The 17,534-nt window shown below is 45.7% G+C and overlaps 1 protein-coding gene across 3 annotated transcripts in view; it reads right to left on the reverse strand.

The window, feature by feature from the left end:
• Positions 1–1,712: 1,712 nt before the first annotated feature.
• LOC119453383 (ubiquitin carboxyl-terminal hydrolase 43) overlaps positions 1,713–17,534 on the reverse strand; it is a 261,041-nt gene continuing 245,219 nt past the window's right edge. For all 3 annotated transcript variants that reach the window (XM_049667829.1, XM_049667828.1, XM_037715425.2), the window contains 5 exons: positions 14,163–14,338; positions 10,269–10,380; positions 7,324–7,443; positions 6,823–6,991; positions 1,713–2,156 (listed from right to left, as the gene is read on the reverse strand). In XM_049667829.1, the coding sequence (XP_049523786.1) occupies positions 1,735–2,156; positions 6,823–6,991; positions 7,324–7,443; positions 10,269–10,380; positions 14,163–14,338 (999 nt within the window). In that variant the 3' untranslated portion in view covers positions 1,713–1,734. The remainder of the gene's footprint in view (positions 2,157–6,822; positions 6,992–7,323; positions 7,444–10,268; positions 10,381–14,162; positions 14,339–17,534) is intronic.

The raw sequence follows: 17,534 nt of genomic DNA on the forward strand, positions 1-17,534 counted from the left end.
CAAACTTTGTTCCATGGAAAATGAAGTTCTAGATGGCCTCAGCATCGACGAGTTCATTTGCACGGATGAAGACATTGTGCACAATGAGATGACTGAGGAGGCCATCATAAGTAACTTGCGCAAAGCTGACGACACCGAGGACCACCTCGGACTAAAACTTCGAGAGAAGAAGGCGAACCTGCGGGATGCATTAAATGCCTTCAACACAATTTGTTCGTTTTTCTGTAAGCACAACGACAACGTGGCATTGGAAAGCTTTTTACAGGGTGAAGGCAGAGCTGTCCTGCAAAACAAGGCTCGACAAAGTAAGCTAGCGGACTTTAGGCAATAAAGTTTTGTTTTGCAAGCTATTTATTTCCCTGTCTTTTCTGACTCATTCTCGCACCAACGAAACTACTGCGAAAGCAATTTTTTTTTGCTTTTCCTGGCGATCCTGTTATTGCAGGTTTTGACTGTAATACAATGCAACAAGCATCCAGTACTTTGCCACAAGTGACCAGTATGCTGCAAAAAGCGATTGATTCGTTGCAACAAGTGACTGATACGTTGCAATGCGACTGGTGCGCTGGAACAAATAAATGGTACACTGCAACAAGCAAACAGTACATTGCAGAAAGTGACCAATACGTTGCAACAAGCGACCGAAGTTTGCAATAAGCTACAGAAGTATGCAATAAGCAACAGAAGTTGCGCAAGCCAAGCATCGTACCAGCACAGGCATCGAGAGAAAACATGCACAGAGCAGTTGGCGAAGCACCTGAAAAAGTGTGCATTGGTTAAAACTTACAGGGAACCTTGCACACTGAGCCAAATCTGCCAAGTGCAGGACTACATTTATTTTGACACTTACAAGGGCCTTAGTTGCATTGCAGAATAGCCGGTTCTCCTTAGTCAACTTTGCCACAACAGAGCCATGTTATGCGGTGAAGCATATGCAGAAATTTCGATGAAGCATATCGAGAGTGGAAAGCAGCCACTGTCACGGAACATCGTACTACGTGTCCCTTAATTATACACGCATAACACATGTGCTGTCTCCGTTCACAGTATGATTGCCGAGATGTCTAATAACTGCACTCACTGGTAGCCATTCAGAGCTGGTTCTGACATTGCTGTGGTGATTTGCAGCCGTCGTCACCTGTTACAGTTTCTTTCTTTTTCTACCGCCCCTTGAAAAACGTATCAAGAGGTTCCACTGTACTGAGATAGCTCCCAAGGTAAAGCTTTCCCTTATAACACAACTGCAACGAAATTACACTTTGGCCAAATTGGTTATTAAAGCATATACCATAGAAGCAAACCTGACAAAGCTGCCGGGCTCGTAAGTGTCTAATTTTCTTATTAGCAGCCTTGTAATAGCTCCTAAGCAGACGATGCATGCACCTGGTGATCACCGGATATGACAAATGTCTCAATATGTAGCCTCAGATGTTTGAGCACACCATGGGCAGCCACAAGCGGCACCTAAGCTCATAAATCATGCCAAGAAGCCGTGCATTCCAAGTCAATCATCAGTTCATGCGAGCGGTAATGGCAGCATTTTTTTCAGTTTCGGTATCAAACACGGCGACTTTTGCAAACCTTTCGTGATGCACCCACCCGAATTTTAAAAGTAAAATATTGCACGGAGCCTGCTTTATATCTAGGCTATCTGAAACTTGAAATTTTACGCAGTCAAACATTTCCTTGCAGTTGGCCTTGAGGTGTAACATTCAATTTTTTATGCATATAAACTTACGTTATATCGGAAGACGCTGAGCTGTCCATCAAACTTGTCTTCACAGCAGACGGCGAAAAGTCGGTACCAAGTTCCCGGAGGGAAGGAGGAGACCCCGGTGACTGTGCACCGAAGTCGGTGTCGATGCTGTCGCTCGGGGACGAGGCCTGCTGCAACGGTTCGCCGCGGACCGACGGGTTGCTGGCGCTCCTCGACGGCGAACTACGTGCCAGGTGCTGGTGGCTCCGGCTCGTCGGCAGCGGAGTCCTCGTGAACCAGTGCCCCGGAGAAACTGAGCGTGTCACGCGAGAGGTCACCGGCTGCCTTCGGTAGAACAGCAGGTAGGCGTCGCGCGCGGCCAGATCTTCATCCAACGCTCGACGGACCCGGGCGTCGTCGAACAGGTACCACTGTTCGTCCACGGGGTTTTTACAGCAAGCTGCGACAACAACGGTGGATCAGAAACCACAAGATAAAATGAACATACAGCATGGCCAACTTTTAAGCAAAAACACTACAGAGAAACACTAAGTGTTTAGACCGATAAGTATTCTTTCTTTTCAAAACTCCATATTTGTCAACTTTAGATAACAGGTTGATCATTTGAAGAAGAAATGAAGGTCAAAGTACCATTTCCTGGTCCAACCACTGGCCCAGTATGTCAGTGGAGACTTCATCGATATTAAAGTACAGTATAACCCCGCTCTTACGTTCCCGAGTGCTGTGTTTTCCTGGTCGTTTTCGGCCGGTCAAGGCATAGCTCCCATAGGACCCAATGCATTGGTAACCCAGCTGTTGTGTTGTAACTGTGGGACCATTCCCGCATCATGCCTTGCGCACTGCCACCCCGCGCCAGCCCGAGCGGCCATGTGTACTTTTCATGTCGCTTGGCTTGGCGGCTTGACAATGGGATTGGCCGCCCAAAGTGCCGGGGGCAACACCTATGGCGTATTTACGGTTTCTGCCAGCAAAAGCATGGCCTTTGAGATCCATATTTGCTATCCAAAGATGATGTCTATGACGCATTGGGGCCTTAAAATTGGTTTTGGAGCAGAGCTGTTCCGTATAAAGTCCAAGGGCGATAACACGGTCATCACGCGCTGTATGCTGTATGTGCGAGTGAAAGCGTGCAAGGGTCAGCCGACGATTGCGGCTCAATCTCACACGCGCGAAGGAGAAAGATGGGGCGGAAGCACGCTTCGCATCCCCCGCCCCCCTCCGCATCCCCGCGCGCGAGGCACGCGGGGGATGCGGAGGGGGGCGGGGGAAGTACTGCCGTGGCGGCCGCGTGGGCACCGTATCTTGAAAGCGATCTGCGACGTGGAAAAAGTGCGCACCTGTGCGGCATTGTACTCTGGCATCAACTGCGTACTGCGCGGCCAAGCGGTCGTGCGGGCCATATCTTGAAAGCGATCTTCGTTGGGGGCAGAGTCTAGGCATGTAGGTGCGTCAGCGGCTCGTAGCTTTGTACGTGCTGTGTGTTCTCGGAGCTCAGTTTGCGTTGAAGCGATAGACAATAGTACGAAGGTCACTTTGATGGCTGCTGCCGATGCGGCGCTTCCTTACACCAGCGTTTTGATAGCGAGTGTCTGCGCTCATCGAGTGTGATGTGTTTATGTTTGTCTGTGTGCGCTGACACCATGCTTGTTAATATAGATAAAATGCGAATGTTTACAAGTTTATATGGACGATAAAACTACTATCCTTACTTTGTATTGCTGTCTACTACATTGCTATCAGAATTGATGCTTCGGCTTTCGGCGAAACTGCAGCTTTTTTTCAAATGTAAGAATTAAAATAAAAGTGTGTGCAGTTCACCACTACTCTCATTTCTAATTTTTTTCTGTTTCTCGGCTCTTACGTTTCTTTGTTGTTTTTTTCCGGTCCCGTGAAAACCGTATCTGCGGGGTTTACTGTATTTGTTCCTATTTGTGCCTTTGTGGTTCAGCAAAAGCGTTTGAAAGTTGCTAAGTAGTCTTTGACTCTTTTAGACCACAATGTAGTCCCTCTAATGAACAAAACATTGACTTAACACACATGACTTAACGGCCGGTTGGTGTGACAACTACATGGGAGCAATGCCACCCCGTCTCTCGTACCTTCGTCTTTTCAGGCAAATAAATCCTGCTCTCACAGTGAAGGCGGCTGTTTTGTCTTGTAGAAGGGTAATTTACTAATACAGCTCAAGCAATTTCCCTCTTTAGCGTTCCTTTAACTCTTCCATGCTTGATGATTAGCACTGATAACTATTCTTATTTTTTCCCTTTTCCCTAGGGTCGTCTTCATTACAGTAGAACCTTGTTCATATGTTTAGGAGAAAAAAAGAATGCGAAGAAAAACGTACTAACTGGGAAAACGTACGACTTGAGTCACTAAAAACTTGGCGGACTCAACTGTAGTTGGCATCTATGTAATGTGAAGCGTTGCACGTTTCACTGCCATGCGAGTATGAAGCAAAGGTCCTCATCAAATCGCAATCTTGCTGAAACACCATGGTCCCACTTCCTTGCCTCGTTGGGGTGCAGCGTGTGGACTGATTGCACCTGTTTAAAAGCGCCTATCTTGCTCAAGGTCACGATTAATAAACTGTAACCACACTGACAGCATTCTATATGAGAGGGTGGAAAAAAAGCCGGCAGATCCTACTCCCTGCGGGATTCGATGTTATGCGAAGCAATGTGCGGGGGAGCCTACAAAGTTAACGAAACGACCATGAGAGCGCCAAGACGTAGGCGGCTTTTTCATGACCTTACATGACATGTATGTCATGAGTCCACAGGAGTCCCTTTAGCAACGCCTAGGAGCCCTTAAGGCGAAAGCCTTAGCCATGCTCATGACTATGACTTCAACCATTGACCTTTAGCCTTTTCCTTAACTTAGTACCAGATCCGAACCCATTCCATTGGTTTTTGAGTTTTAATCTTTTTTTTTACTGTGTCATTGTCATTTTTGCTGAGTCATGCTCATGACTATGACTTCTACCACTATCCTTTAGTGTTTCCTTCACTTAGTACCCACGTCTGAACCCATTTCAGTGGTTTCTGAGCGTTGATATTTTTTTTGCTGAGTCATTGTCATTTTTGCTGAGTCATGCTCATGGCTATGACTTCTAGCATCATCCTTTAGTGTTGCCTTCACTTAGTACCCACCTCCGAACCCATTTCAGTGGTTTTTTAGTGTTAATGCTTTTTCGCTGGGTGATTGTCATTTTAGGCAGCTGTTTCATGACCTACATGACACGCATGTCATGACATCATTTATGCTCGTCATGCACTGTTGTCATGCTATGCCAATTTTGGTACGTACCAAGTTAACGAAACTACCATGAGAGCACCAACACGTAGGCATCTAGATAGATAGATACTGTCAAAGTGGCGAATGTTCGCCAAGAAATGCTTCGCATTTAAAACCCCAAAAAACACTGAAATCCCAGCTTACCGCTGCGGCGCGAAGCCACAATCAAGTGGCTGCGTGCAACCACTTCATTGTGTATTCCAGTTGCAACTAGCCTTTGATCTCAAAAAAGCTTGTGAAGCATCACAGGTCGGCAGAATAAGCAGACATACTCATACTCACTCACCAATATTTTCGCAGGCTATGTGCTCACTCACAATTACATGCACTCACTCACGTTCCTACTAACATCCACTCATGCTCACGAACACTCACTCGCATTCATAGTCACTTCCATGCACACTAACCGGCCCCCACTCATGCTTCGTACTCGCGTGCACTCCCACTCACCACAGCACTCACTCACCTACATACATCTACTCACACTTGCCGACAGTCATTCACATTGATACTCACGACCACTCAAAGTCACTATAACCGACTTTCGGTCGCACTCATGCTGACTCATAATGTAACCAACTATAGAGGAAAAGCTTCTCACAACGACCATGCATTGAAACGGGTAACCGCAAGGGTGCCATCATGTTGCTACTCAGTACAGGCGCGCAGGCGCAGACGACAAGATGCGATTCATACGAGACGTGCAACCAACGCGATCTCGAGCCTTCCTCAGTATGGTGGCGCCACCTAGCCTAGGAGCTTGCAAAGCGCATCCTTGCATGCACCGTAAGTTCCTCAATATCTTTTATAAATCATCATCAGCCTATATTTATGTCCACTGCAGGACGAAGGCCTCTCCCTGCGATCTTTTATAAATAGCCATCGGATTTTTCTCAAAAAAAAAGTTGTCGCAGTTTCACCTGAAAGGCGAAGCATCAATTGCGATAGCAAACTTGTAGAGAGCTATATGGAGTAATGATATTAGCTTTATCAGCTGTATAAACTTGGACATGCAGCAGCATCGGCAACATGCAGAACTGTTGTCGACGCCATCGGCATTTTGCCCGCGTTCGCTCAAAATGCGTGCGGCGTTGGTGACTGTTGCCGGATCCTCTGATATAAATAGGCACTTTGTGCCGCAGCTAAACGTCGCCTCCCTTCCCTCCCCCTCCCCCACGGCCTCTCGCACGTCGGAAGAAGGCGCGTTTGCTCTACATACATGGTGATTGTAAAGAGAACAGAGACGCCTACTTCTGCAGCCCTTAAGCGAGCACGGCGCAGAACGCGCGTTTGTTCTCCGCCGTGCGTTCACTCCCCGTGAAAGATGCGCCCCTCGCGCCCTTTCACTCGCACATACAGCGTTCGGCGCGCGGCGACGATTTCTTCTCCAAATGATGTCATACGGAACCTCACGGCGACGGCGACGGCAGAAATCTGCTTTTGAGTGTCCATATAATTGCTATCGCAATAATATACGGAATTAACTTTACACATCGTCCGTACGTACGTGCAATGCGTAAATGCTTGTTTTTGCATCATAATTTGAGTACTTTTAGCCTTACGAAAGTTGGAGGTAGCAACCCGGCGGCAATCTTGTGGTTGCCACTTTTTTTCACCCCCCAGCTTTTCCTCTAGAACCAGTATAGTAACTCTGTGCGCTAACCAACACTCACCCCTGTTCATACACACATCCACTCACACCCTTCCCTCCTCAATAACTCTCTACCTCACGCCTCTGTAATAAGTGTGGAGTATGGTTCAGTGTACTCGTGAGTGAGTATGCCGACCTCTATGCGTGGCACTGGACTAACCTGTGTAGTGGCCCCCCTGCAGTCCTGTCCCATGGTGGCTGCAGAAGGCGTACAGGTCGTAGAGGGCGCTGCCAGACCCCGAAGCACCCTGGCAGAGGTGACCGCTGAGGTCCAGATCTTGAAAAGGAATCTCGACCCGTGTTGCCAGCTTGCTGTGACGGCCTCCGTTCTGTGCAAGGCGAAAGACGATGATGATGGAAAAGTTAAATTATTGTAAAGTACTCCGTATAGATTGCCTGCAAGCAGCTGACAAGCTTTTTTGTAGAAGGGTAATTTACCTAATTATTACAGCTCAATTTATTATTCTCTTTAGTGTCCCTTTAATGCAATGTTTAGCATCCATTTTTCAATGTTCACAAAACAGCTGAGCACCGAAACACCTAGTGCTTTTGAAATGAAGCAAAACAGTGCATCATTCGACAATGCCCAAGTGTTCCGGTCTCGACACAACCAGTCATTTGCCATAAGAGCCCACCTAACTTCTTTTTAACACACTCTCACCTGATGGAAGCGCTTGAGGTGTATGACTAAGATCTCGGGGCAGAACCAGAGCCCGAGCTGCGCGAACCCTTGCTGCCGACTGTCGCACTGGGGACACAGCCAGGCCTCTTCTGGTTCCAGCTGGAACAAAACGGACGCAGAAGTTGTGATCGTGCATCTCGGTAGAAGGGCATGCATTTGCCGCGTGTCATGTCTACAGCTCACAAAATATGCCTCATGCATGTTTTGGCTTCACAGGTTACTATCACTTAAAAGTTAAAAACCTATACATATTACAATCCCTTAAAAACCAAAAAACTACACTGACCACCGCAAATGAGAAGGAAAGGAAAAGCATTTCACATATTCCTTACATACTGTTATCTGGAAAAGCGTTACACAGGTGACCAGAGGAGGCAAAGTCTACAGCCTCAGCCTGCAGTTCGCAAACATGCCGATGAGTGTTCTGGATCCTTTCCACTTTTCAGTTATGTGGTGGTGGGGTAAGCGGGGAGAAGGAGGGGAGTACATGCAAAGGTAATGCATTACACTACCACTGCCCTCAATTTCTTTTTTATGTGTTTGCCTTTGAATTGTTGCCAGCTTAAACTGACAGGCGATGCTCAAGGTATGTCTTAATCAGCCTCTGAACAAAAGCTGCCAGCCTCCCTTGAGAGGCCCGACACTCTCGCTGGCTGCATGCTCACGAGTAGAACACCGTCATCCTTCACTAGGGCTAACCATTTTTTTTTTACGACTGCACTGGCAGAAGGCACTGTGATTATCTGCCTTCTCTCTTCAAGAATGTCGGTAAGGTGCCATTCGCAACTTGTAAATGACAGGCCGTGAGCACTCCTACCTATATATGAGCAAAACGTTGGTTCAGGCTATCTGTTACCTTATAACACTTGAATGTGCAGTGTAGAATAGGACAAACAAAATGCTGAATGACGGGGACAAGGTAACTTACGATTGACGTTAAGGTCAGACAGCGAGTTTGTACACACAGGAACGTGAAAAACAAAACAAAACAGATAGACATCAAACCAATTACATGGGAATGTGCAACATAAAGTGCATAAGCAGAATGACAACATGTACGGAGCACACGAAAAACGAGGACAGAAATAGAAACGGACACACACGTAACTATCCTTTTATCGAGCTACGTTTAAATTAACGTCTGAATGGGCATAACAGGAAAGTGCAAACGAAAGGCAAAGGTCACTTTGTGTCTCATTGTGCCGATTCTGGGTGTCGTCCAAATATTGACAACACAGTGCTTAAGTTTCGTGAAAGAAATCGCTACACACGCGATATCGTCGAGGCAGCAGCAATGCCAAGTAATGATTATGAGTCTGCAAGTTTGACAACTGCTTCTTTATCAAAGAAAGAATTTGATTTTGTACATAATTACCCCTGTCTTGTGCAAGCTGATTCCAGGCACAAATTGGAATCTCAGCTAGCGCAAGCCAGGGGTAATTGGAGATCATAGGGAGAGGCCTTTGTCCTGCAGTGGACATAAATATAGGCTGATGATATGGATACAAAAAACAGTTAAACCTCAATATAACGAAGTAGGTAAAATTGGCAATTTACTTTGTTATATTCATTACATTAATGTTATTTCATTACATTAAGGTTCAACTTTTTATGCAAATAAGTAGAGTCGCCAATGCCAGCCACGCTTTCGCGTCCACTCCGCCCCAGCGGCTGGCTGATAGTGTCACCTGCAGTGGGACGACACTATCGTGAAAAGCACCAGGAGCCAGAAGCTAATGCTTCATCTGCGTCGCATTTCCACACTCGTCTCGGAAACTCGAGATTACGCAACCTCTAGTTTTAAACGCACGGGAAGACGGCACACACGATGCCAGGCCATATCGGCACGCCCAACTCTTTGAATGCGCGACAGATTACCTCTGAAACAGGGCACACGGACTGCGTATGCGCTCAGCCGTACCGACAGCCACGCGCACCCAGAGTCATGCTGGAAAAGGAGATGTTCGCCAGCCTGCCCCCCACTTCCTCCCCTCCACTTCTCCCCCCCTTTCCTCGTGCGTGCTTGATCACGTTACCACAAGCTCTCTCCCCTTCCCCCCTTTCCCATTGTTCATGCGGGAACAAGGCACTCGTAACGCCACCATCCTTCTCAGCTCACTCTAGCAAGCTTTCACTCGTACCCAAAGCATACAGCACGCAAGGCGTGATATGATCTCATCTCACTTGGACTTTATACGGAACATCACGCCGCTCCGCTTCCACGGTTGGTCGCTCTTGGTCAGGAGGCGCGTGATTTAAGAGATGCGTTCACAAGCAGCTGCTTGTAGTTCAACCATTCAACCATGTGCGTCCGTGGAAGTTTCCATTTATTGTCTCGGTGTTCTTTCATGGCGGCAGTGGAATTTCGTTATAGTGAAATCGTGTATAAACACACTTCGTTATATTGAGGTTCTGAATAGATAGTGTTCCATGGACGAGATATTATGAAAAAATAAATACTTCGTTATATCGAGAATATCGTTATATCGAGGTTTAAATGTAAAGCAAAAATGGGACTTGGATTACGAAATTGGACAACACTGTGCTCATAGCATTTGTTTCTCTAATCTTATAAACGTTTTTTCACCGCCGTACTGTGTCATCATGCCAACAACCCTGGCTAACAAACATTTTGATTTCATTGATGGTAGCTGGTGACAGCTGATTACTTTTTGCCATTGTACACGTGCTCCCACTTCACGTGATTGGCTTGGTTGGTCTCTGCATTTTTTTTTCTGTTTTCCTTATTCCTGTGTACATAAATTCAAGCGTCTGGCATCAATCAGTCAAAAGTTAGCGCTTGTGTCCGTCACTCTACGTTTTGTCATCCGTCCTATATTCAATGCTTAGCATCATCATGCTGATTTTGCGGGTTCTCCCACCATCCTTTTACGCCCAGTGCATTTGACGAGAACTCGGTGTACCTTTTCCTCCGTGAAGTAAAAGGCAAGACAGTCCGAAAGAGACACCGACGGCTCCGGTTCCTGCTGAGTCACACCGATATCGTCCACGATGGAATCTTCAGCCAGGAACAGCCTGAAAAATGCGCAGAAGAAAAGTTACACCTAGCACACTGACAGTCAGATGTACAGTGGAATCTCACTGATACGATTCTGCATAATACATTTTTCAGGATAATACATTTTTTGTTCATTTCCTGGCCAGTGTTTTATAGGAGCAATATATTTCGGATAATACGATTTTCGGATGATACGTTTTAATTTCTGGTTCTCGTGAAGATCGTGTCAACAAGATTCCACTGTACACATGGTTGCGTCCAGTTTTGGGGAGATAATTATAAAGTTCAAGTGTTCATAACAGCTTGAATTTGGGATGAAATCTAGATAAATTGTTCATAAATTGATAAGTAGATAAAGTGTTAAACCTATGCACAAGATGTTCTTTCTTATGCGGCCCGCTTATTTTAAAATGAAGCTGTCATATCTAAGCCCCTACCGTTACTGCTGATAGGCTACATGGATCAGTGAACATTAGCAGCAAGAAAAATTTCCGTAATAATTCAAATGTCGATTAACTTTTCAACTACTAACTTCAACGCTCATGTCGTAATTCCGAAATTGAAGCCAAGGAGTGGTGGAGTCACGTCTGCTTAGCAGAAATCCTAAAGCTAGCCCTACTTTCGAGATATCTGTCCCCAAAATCTGCTAAAAAAAACTGCCTCAGTATTACAATTAAGATCGTCCTTAACTGTTACAGGCACACTTTCACAAAACTGTTAAATAAAACGCTCATGTATTTCATAGTCCATTTTAAGGTCACATATGTCGCACATTAGCAGCAAGCAAGTGACCCAAAACTGTCGCTTTTCAACCAGAGCCACCATCTGCGACCAACTTATCCGCGAGTGACCTCTACGAGCCGCTGGTGCTAATGAGCCCTAAGAGTGGCCGTTTTGTTATTGCCGAAGCTCTTCGCAATAACAAACAAATGCGACTTACAAATACGGCTCTATTTTACTATTCCTCTTTCGTGTCCCTTTAGAGACAGCGGGAGACACTTTTAATGTTGACAATGACAGGGACGATGCGTGCGGCAACCGAGTATGACAGCTGGCGAGAACGGCGTGGCGAAGTGCGTGAATACTTGCTTGTTTCGAGAACCAAAGAACTTCCTGGTAAGGAAGACAAGAGTCATGGTTATCAGCAAAAAACCATCACAGAGGGCAGACAGAAACACTCTTAAGACATTTACTTTGTCGATAACAAACAGGGTAATTCTCACAGTACACATTTGGTAAGCATTCTCAACAACCAGCGTTCAGTATAGTCAAACCTATTTATTCAAACTAGCAGAAACGGGCTTGCAAGTTCAATACAGCATTTATTTGAATTAACAAAAACACTTCACACTTACTGTATTTACTCGAATCTACCGCGGACTCTGTTTCCGATAAAACAGGTCCAAAAATTGCATGCGTGTTAGAATCGAGTACGACCCTAAATCTGGGTTACCATATAGCCGTCAGCATTTCAATATGGCCGCCTCACACACACTTCGAGCCTAGCTACACTCTAGCAATGCCGTAGGTTGCTCCATGTACTGCAGTACATGTGCTTAGGCATTAGTCTACCATCTGTCTTCCCGTTTTCAGCGTCTGCTCTATCAGCATGAAGTGCTGAGTTCATCATGACGCCGCATTTAAAAGGAAAGTGATCATGCGTGCTGAGATGGACGGATATTGGGCCGCATCACGGGCGTTCGAAGAATCCGAAACTTGCGTTCGGGACTGACACAAACAGAAGGAAAGGATTTTCTCCAGCAAAGCAATGCGGAACGGTTTCAGTGGACCGAAGCAGGACGTAATCTGCGATGATCCACTCCGGCGATACGATCACCTAGGCCCTATCTTGAAAGCGATGTGCGACGGAAAGAGTCCGCCGCGCGCTGTATTTTCGCCGCTTATAGGTCACGTTGAAGTGAGAGGCATGCTAGAACGAAGGTCAATTCACTCGCCACGCTTCGTCACTGCAGCGTTCTGACAGAGAGTTTCCGCGGTCAACGAGCAAGATGTGTTCATGTTTACATGTGTGCGCATGACACCGTGCTTGTTAATTTATTTAGTAAGCAAATGTTTGCAAGTTTATAAGGCCGATAAAACTGCTATCCTTACTTCATATAGCGATCTACTAATTTGCTATTGTAATCGGTGCTTACCCTTTCGGCCGAAACTGTAACTCTTTTTATTCATCGCAACTTTAGTGCATCGGGAGTAAATCTTTGTATTCCCAAATGAGAGAAAGTTGTATTTCTGTATGAAAGCATGAGGTGTGCGGTACTGTAAAGGTATTTTTCTTTGATTTTTTTTTTTTTTGTCACGAAAAACGCCCACACGTTACAATTGCGTTAGGGCGCATTAAAATCTGAGTAAATACGGTAGTTCCTTTATTTATTTATTATTTATTGATTTATAAATAGTGCAACCCCAATGTGTGGATTTAGGAGCATGGACTCACATATGATAGGGTGCATATACATTTTCTTTTTTAAAAGAACTTATTTTACTGTGTGAGGCACTGATCGCGAATGTTCCGACAGCACGAAATAAACTTTTCATTGAGCAGCACACATGGACTTGCACATTTCACACCAGCTGATAACAAATTTTTTTTAGTTATAGATATACTTTTAGAGGGGCTGTTTTCCCAGCTAATCACCATGGTTGTTGTCATGACAAGTCCCAAGAGAGTGACCATGGTTCTGGAGGTAGAGGCATGGTGCACAGCATAGTAGAAGAGAACGTTTTAGATAGTTAAACCTCGATATAACGAACCTCGTTTTAACAAAATTCGTGATGTAACGAAGTATTTTTATTTCCCAATCTTAGTTCTATTGAATTAATGAAACCTCGATATAACGACAATCTGGATATAACAAAGTTTTTCGCTGCAAGTACAATTTCGTTATATCGAGGTTTGACTGTATCTGTTAACTCATGCTGAGCGTAGCAATGGTGCATTCACGCAGAAAAGTCAGCAGTTTGGTGCTACACGGAGTTTCATTCTATGAAGTATGGATACGACATTCGTTAGTGGACCCTTTTCACAAAAATTAAAAAAGATGTCTGGCAATACAGTTCGCCAAGCTAATGGTGGTTTAGTAATTTTTTTTTTTACAATTAGCACGTAGAGCACAGTTTGATTGTCTTACGACATAGAAAAATTAGACATGGCTCTTGTGATGAAACCATGCACAAGAGACACAAAAAGAAAATTAAATTTTGGGGTTTTACATGCCAGAACCACTATCTGATTATGAGGCACGCCGTAGTGGGGGACTCCGGAAATTTGGACCACCTGGGGTTCTTTAACGTGCACCTAAATCTAAGTACACGGGTGTTTTCGCATTTCACCCCCATCGAAATGCAGCCGCCGTGGCCGGGATTCGATCCCGCGACCTCGTGCTCAGCAGCCCAACATCATAGCCACTGAGCAACCACGGCGGGTTCACAAGAGACACAAGGCCCCAGCACGTGGAGCTAGTGCTTCATTTTCATTTTAACTGTGATTCATTGTGCCATTGGATGAGCTAACTTACAGTACTCACGGAATGAAACGCACCAGTTTAGGGCTAACTAATAGGCGTAACTATTTGTTTCTACTGTACCATCTCGAATTCGTGTTACCTAGGCATAATCTTGGCTCATACACTTACTAGATCGAAGTTTCCACTACACTTAGCGGTCAGATGCGTAGTGATTAATTCCGCTTATTCAGTGCCCTGCTCTAAATTTCCCTGCCGCATTTCGTTCCGCGAGTAATTCTCAACAACACAAGTTGTTCGAAAGCACCCAAACTCACCGGTCGGCAACTTGTGGCTCCCACTGAAGGACCACTCGGAGCAGGGGTGCCGGCGCGAGGTCCCTCGACGACTCCAGCAGACAGTCCACGAACTCCAGGAAGAGCGGGTGGTCCACGTCCGCCGGAAGGCTCAGGCGGGCGTCCCACACCAGCACATCCAGCCTGTTCACCAAGTCCTGCACCACACAGAGGGAACTCAGACAAGAGAACTCGGACAGGAATGTGAAGTAAAATCGTGCAATGCATACTACGATTGAACCTGAATACTGTATTTGCTCTAATATCTATGCCAGCTTCATCCTGCAGTGGAAATAGATAGGCCACCGCTGCTGCTGCTACAAAAGATGGTGATGACAGCCTCAATTTGAAGTCGATCACCCGAATTCTGAAGGTTAGGAAATGTGACGTCAACTTTCCTCGAAACTTTCCTTGCCCCCCCCCCCCATCATGATTATAGCAAGCAACAACAATTACACAAAACAAATCACATTTATTATCCTATGCCCAGTGACAGCCACGTACAGTCAATCGCAAAGGTTTACGGGAAGCAGTTCCCCCACAAATGTGAATTACTGCACTGCTAAGGCATGGCACTTATAATTTAATGAATCACGGTGTAGGTGGCGAAGGCTACTCCATGCTGGAACATATTCAATTTACGGCTGTGTGACCCTGCTTTGCGAGAATTGAGCTTCTTGGCAGATCCTGCGTCCCATTAACTTTTGCGGGTGACTGGTACATACCACGGCTCACTGTAGGCTGCACTGTACTGACACCGCATGTTCAGTGCAATTGTTGCCAACCTCTTGCTAAAGGAGAACTGTGAAAAAAACAATGACAGTTCCCACACTGCATGCATTCAATGCAGTCAAAAGGGTGCACCGTTACAGTGAACTGCACATGAAGTCCGACTCTGGCAGTAGACAGTTATGGCTACTGTGCTGTCTTGTGGTGCTGGCCATTTTCTTTTTCAGTTAAGACCGCTCCTAATGAAATCCTTAAATCTTAGCTAACTTAGAAATTTCATATTCATATTTAAAAAAAAACATTGTGCAGACATAATCAACGAGGGTTGTCAATATAAGTGAACAGCCAAACGCGAAAGCTACCATAAAATCTTGATACAGTTGACTTCCGTTAATACAGTTCTGACGAGACGGACATAACTGGTTGACGTATCTGAAGGGTCAAATTAAACAAAAGGCAGAAAAAGTGCTGAAATTCATCGTTGATTCACTTGACACTATTTCCTTGAAAGTTAGCTTCACCACGACACAGCCATGTAAGGCGCCACTGTCAAAGGACATAGCACATGCTCCTTTATTTATACACGCACACGCGCAGTCTGCAGTCGCAGTACGAGCACTGAGATGCCTAATACATTTAATGGCGGGCCTTCAGAGCTTTAGCGCGACCACTGCTCTTTTGTTTAAACGTCCCCTCGACTTTCTGAGCTCTTTCATTGCACCGCCTTCCGTTTCACTAGCTTTCCCAAAACACCGATGGTTTTTTTTACAGCAAAGCTGTTAAGAGCTCACTCTTCAATGGTCGCATCCGGGAATAGAAAAAAACTCTCATTGGCCGTATGCTGTATGTGCGAGTGAAAGCGCACGAAGGTGAGGGGCACGCGCTTTCATGGGGAGCGAATGCACGGCGGATAGCAAACGCGACTTCCCAATGGAAGGGGAGCGGTGCGTGAGGAGGGCATCGAGGCACGCTAGACTGTGTGTGCGTGCCCCCTCTGCCACTGCGGCGCATGTGCGCAGCCCTGCCGGCCTCTGCCGCCGACTCTCTCTGGGCTCTCGGCCGCCTCTCCCCTAACAGTGTCGACAACGGCATTTAGCCGGTCGTCACGTGGCCAGCATTTTGACAGCGGTTGAGTGCGGTCACACAAACAATGCGTACAACTGTTGTCCATGGCGGCGGCGTTTTGCCCGCGTTCGCACTGAATGCGCGTGGCGTTGGTGACGTGTTTATGAAGAACGTGCCAACCTTTGCCGTACGCCCTATGGCGGTGTACTGAAGCGACCATAAGGCCATGGTCCCTGTGGTCACTAAATAAATGAAAACCACTGGATCATATATATTTATCATTCTTTAATAGTTCAAATAACCAATTACACCATCACATCTTAATAGTCATAATTAAAAATACATAATTCCCACCATAGTACAGCTTCGCCGGTCTTCCATTTCCACCCTAGTGGAAGGGCTGACAGTTTTTTTTTCCTTCTTGGTGCACGATGCCTGCGTGCACGTATAATTAAGGACCACATACTAGGTATCGTTAACAGTTTCGTATAGGAGACATAGATGGCAAGTGAAACGAGGGCTCGAATGGCCACAGCAACATCAGAAGCAGCTCTAAATGGCTGCCAGTATGCTTATTAGGCATCTAGGTGCTCATACTATGATCGGACACGGCGCGTGCACACCTGTATAATTGAGAAATGCGTACTATGTTCCATGACAGTGGCCCTTTTCCATTTTTGGTATGCTTCACCTCAATAACTTGCGTATAACGCTCCACCGTATAACATGACTGTACTGCAGTAAAGCTGGTCAGTCAAGTTCGAATAATCCGGCGAAGGCCACTTTTGATATTAAAAAAAAACGGAAGTTTGGGCCAATCGAAATGTATGGTTGCTGGCTGGGACCTTCGGTTGGGGATCAATTTCAGGAAATTGTTGATTTGCCATCTCATTTGCAGATGGGGGAGGGGGGGGGCTCTAGAAAAAAAGAAAAAGCTGTCCTTGAACAGCTGGACGTGTCTACAACCCCTTGTTTCTGCAGGGAGGCAGCATCACATATGTGTTCATACAATATACACATATATATACATATGGTTCACCGACGTGTTTCTCACTCACACTTTCCTCACAGCATCAATGAAACAAATGCAAAAAAAAAAAGATACCGAAAAATTGAATTAACCGAAGTCGAACTAACGGAAGTCTACTGTATAACGAATCTCACGGTGCCACTGAAAATCATTCATTATTATGAAATACCGTGGTATAGAAGAAACGCAAATTGGCATGCAAATTAAGTTCAATAAGGCGAATCTTTTTTTCATTCAGTGCACACACCCAGTAGCCAGATTTAATTGTTATAACGAATAAGGTGCATGGGAGTATTGTAGTAAGCTGTTTATTTTACCTATCATACATACAAATTGATTGTACATCGGCTGCTCATTGTTATATCCAAGATATTGCTAAAACCGGTATTATTATAGTGGGTTCGACTGTACCTCTGGCATAACCTTGCTCGGCGGGGCGCAAAGTGCAGGGCGATCTCTCGCTAGGAGTGGAGCGACGTCAAGGCTTCTCCTACAAGAGGTTGTGCAACGCAGTGCAGCCACAAAACGCA

Source organism: Dermacentor silvarum, chromosome 5 (assembly GCF_013339745.2).
Source record: "Dermacentor silvarum isolate Dsil-2018 chromosome 5, BIME_Dsil_1.4, whole genome shotgun sequence".
Classification (NCBI taxonomy): Eukaryota; Metazoa; Arthropoda; class Arachnida; order Ixodida; family Ixodidae; genus Dermacentor; species Dermacentor silvarum.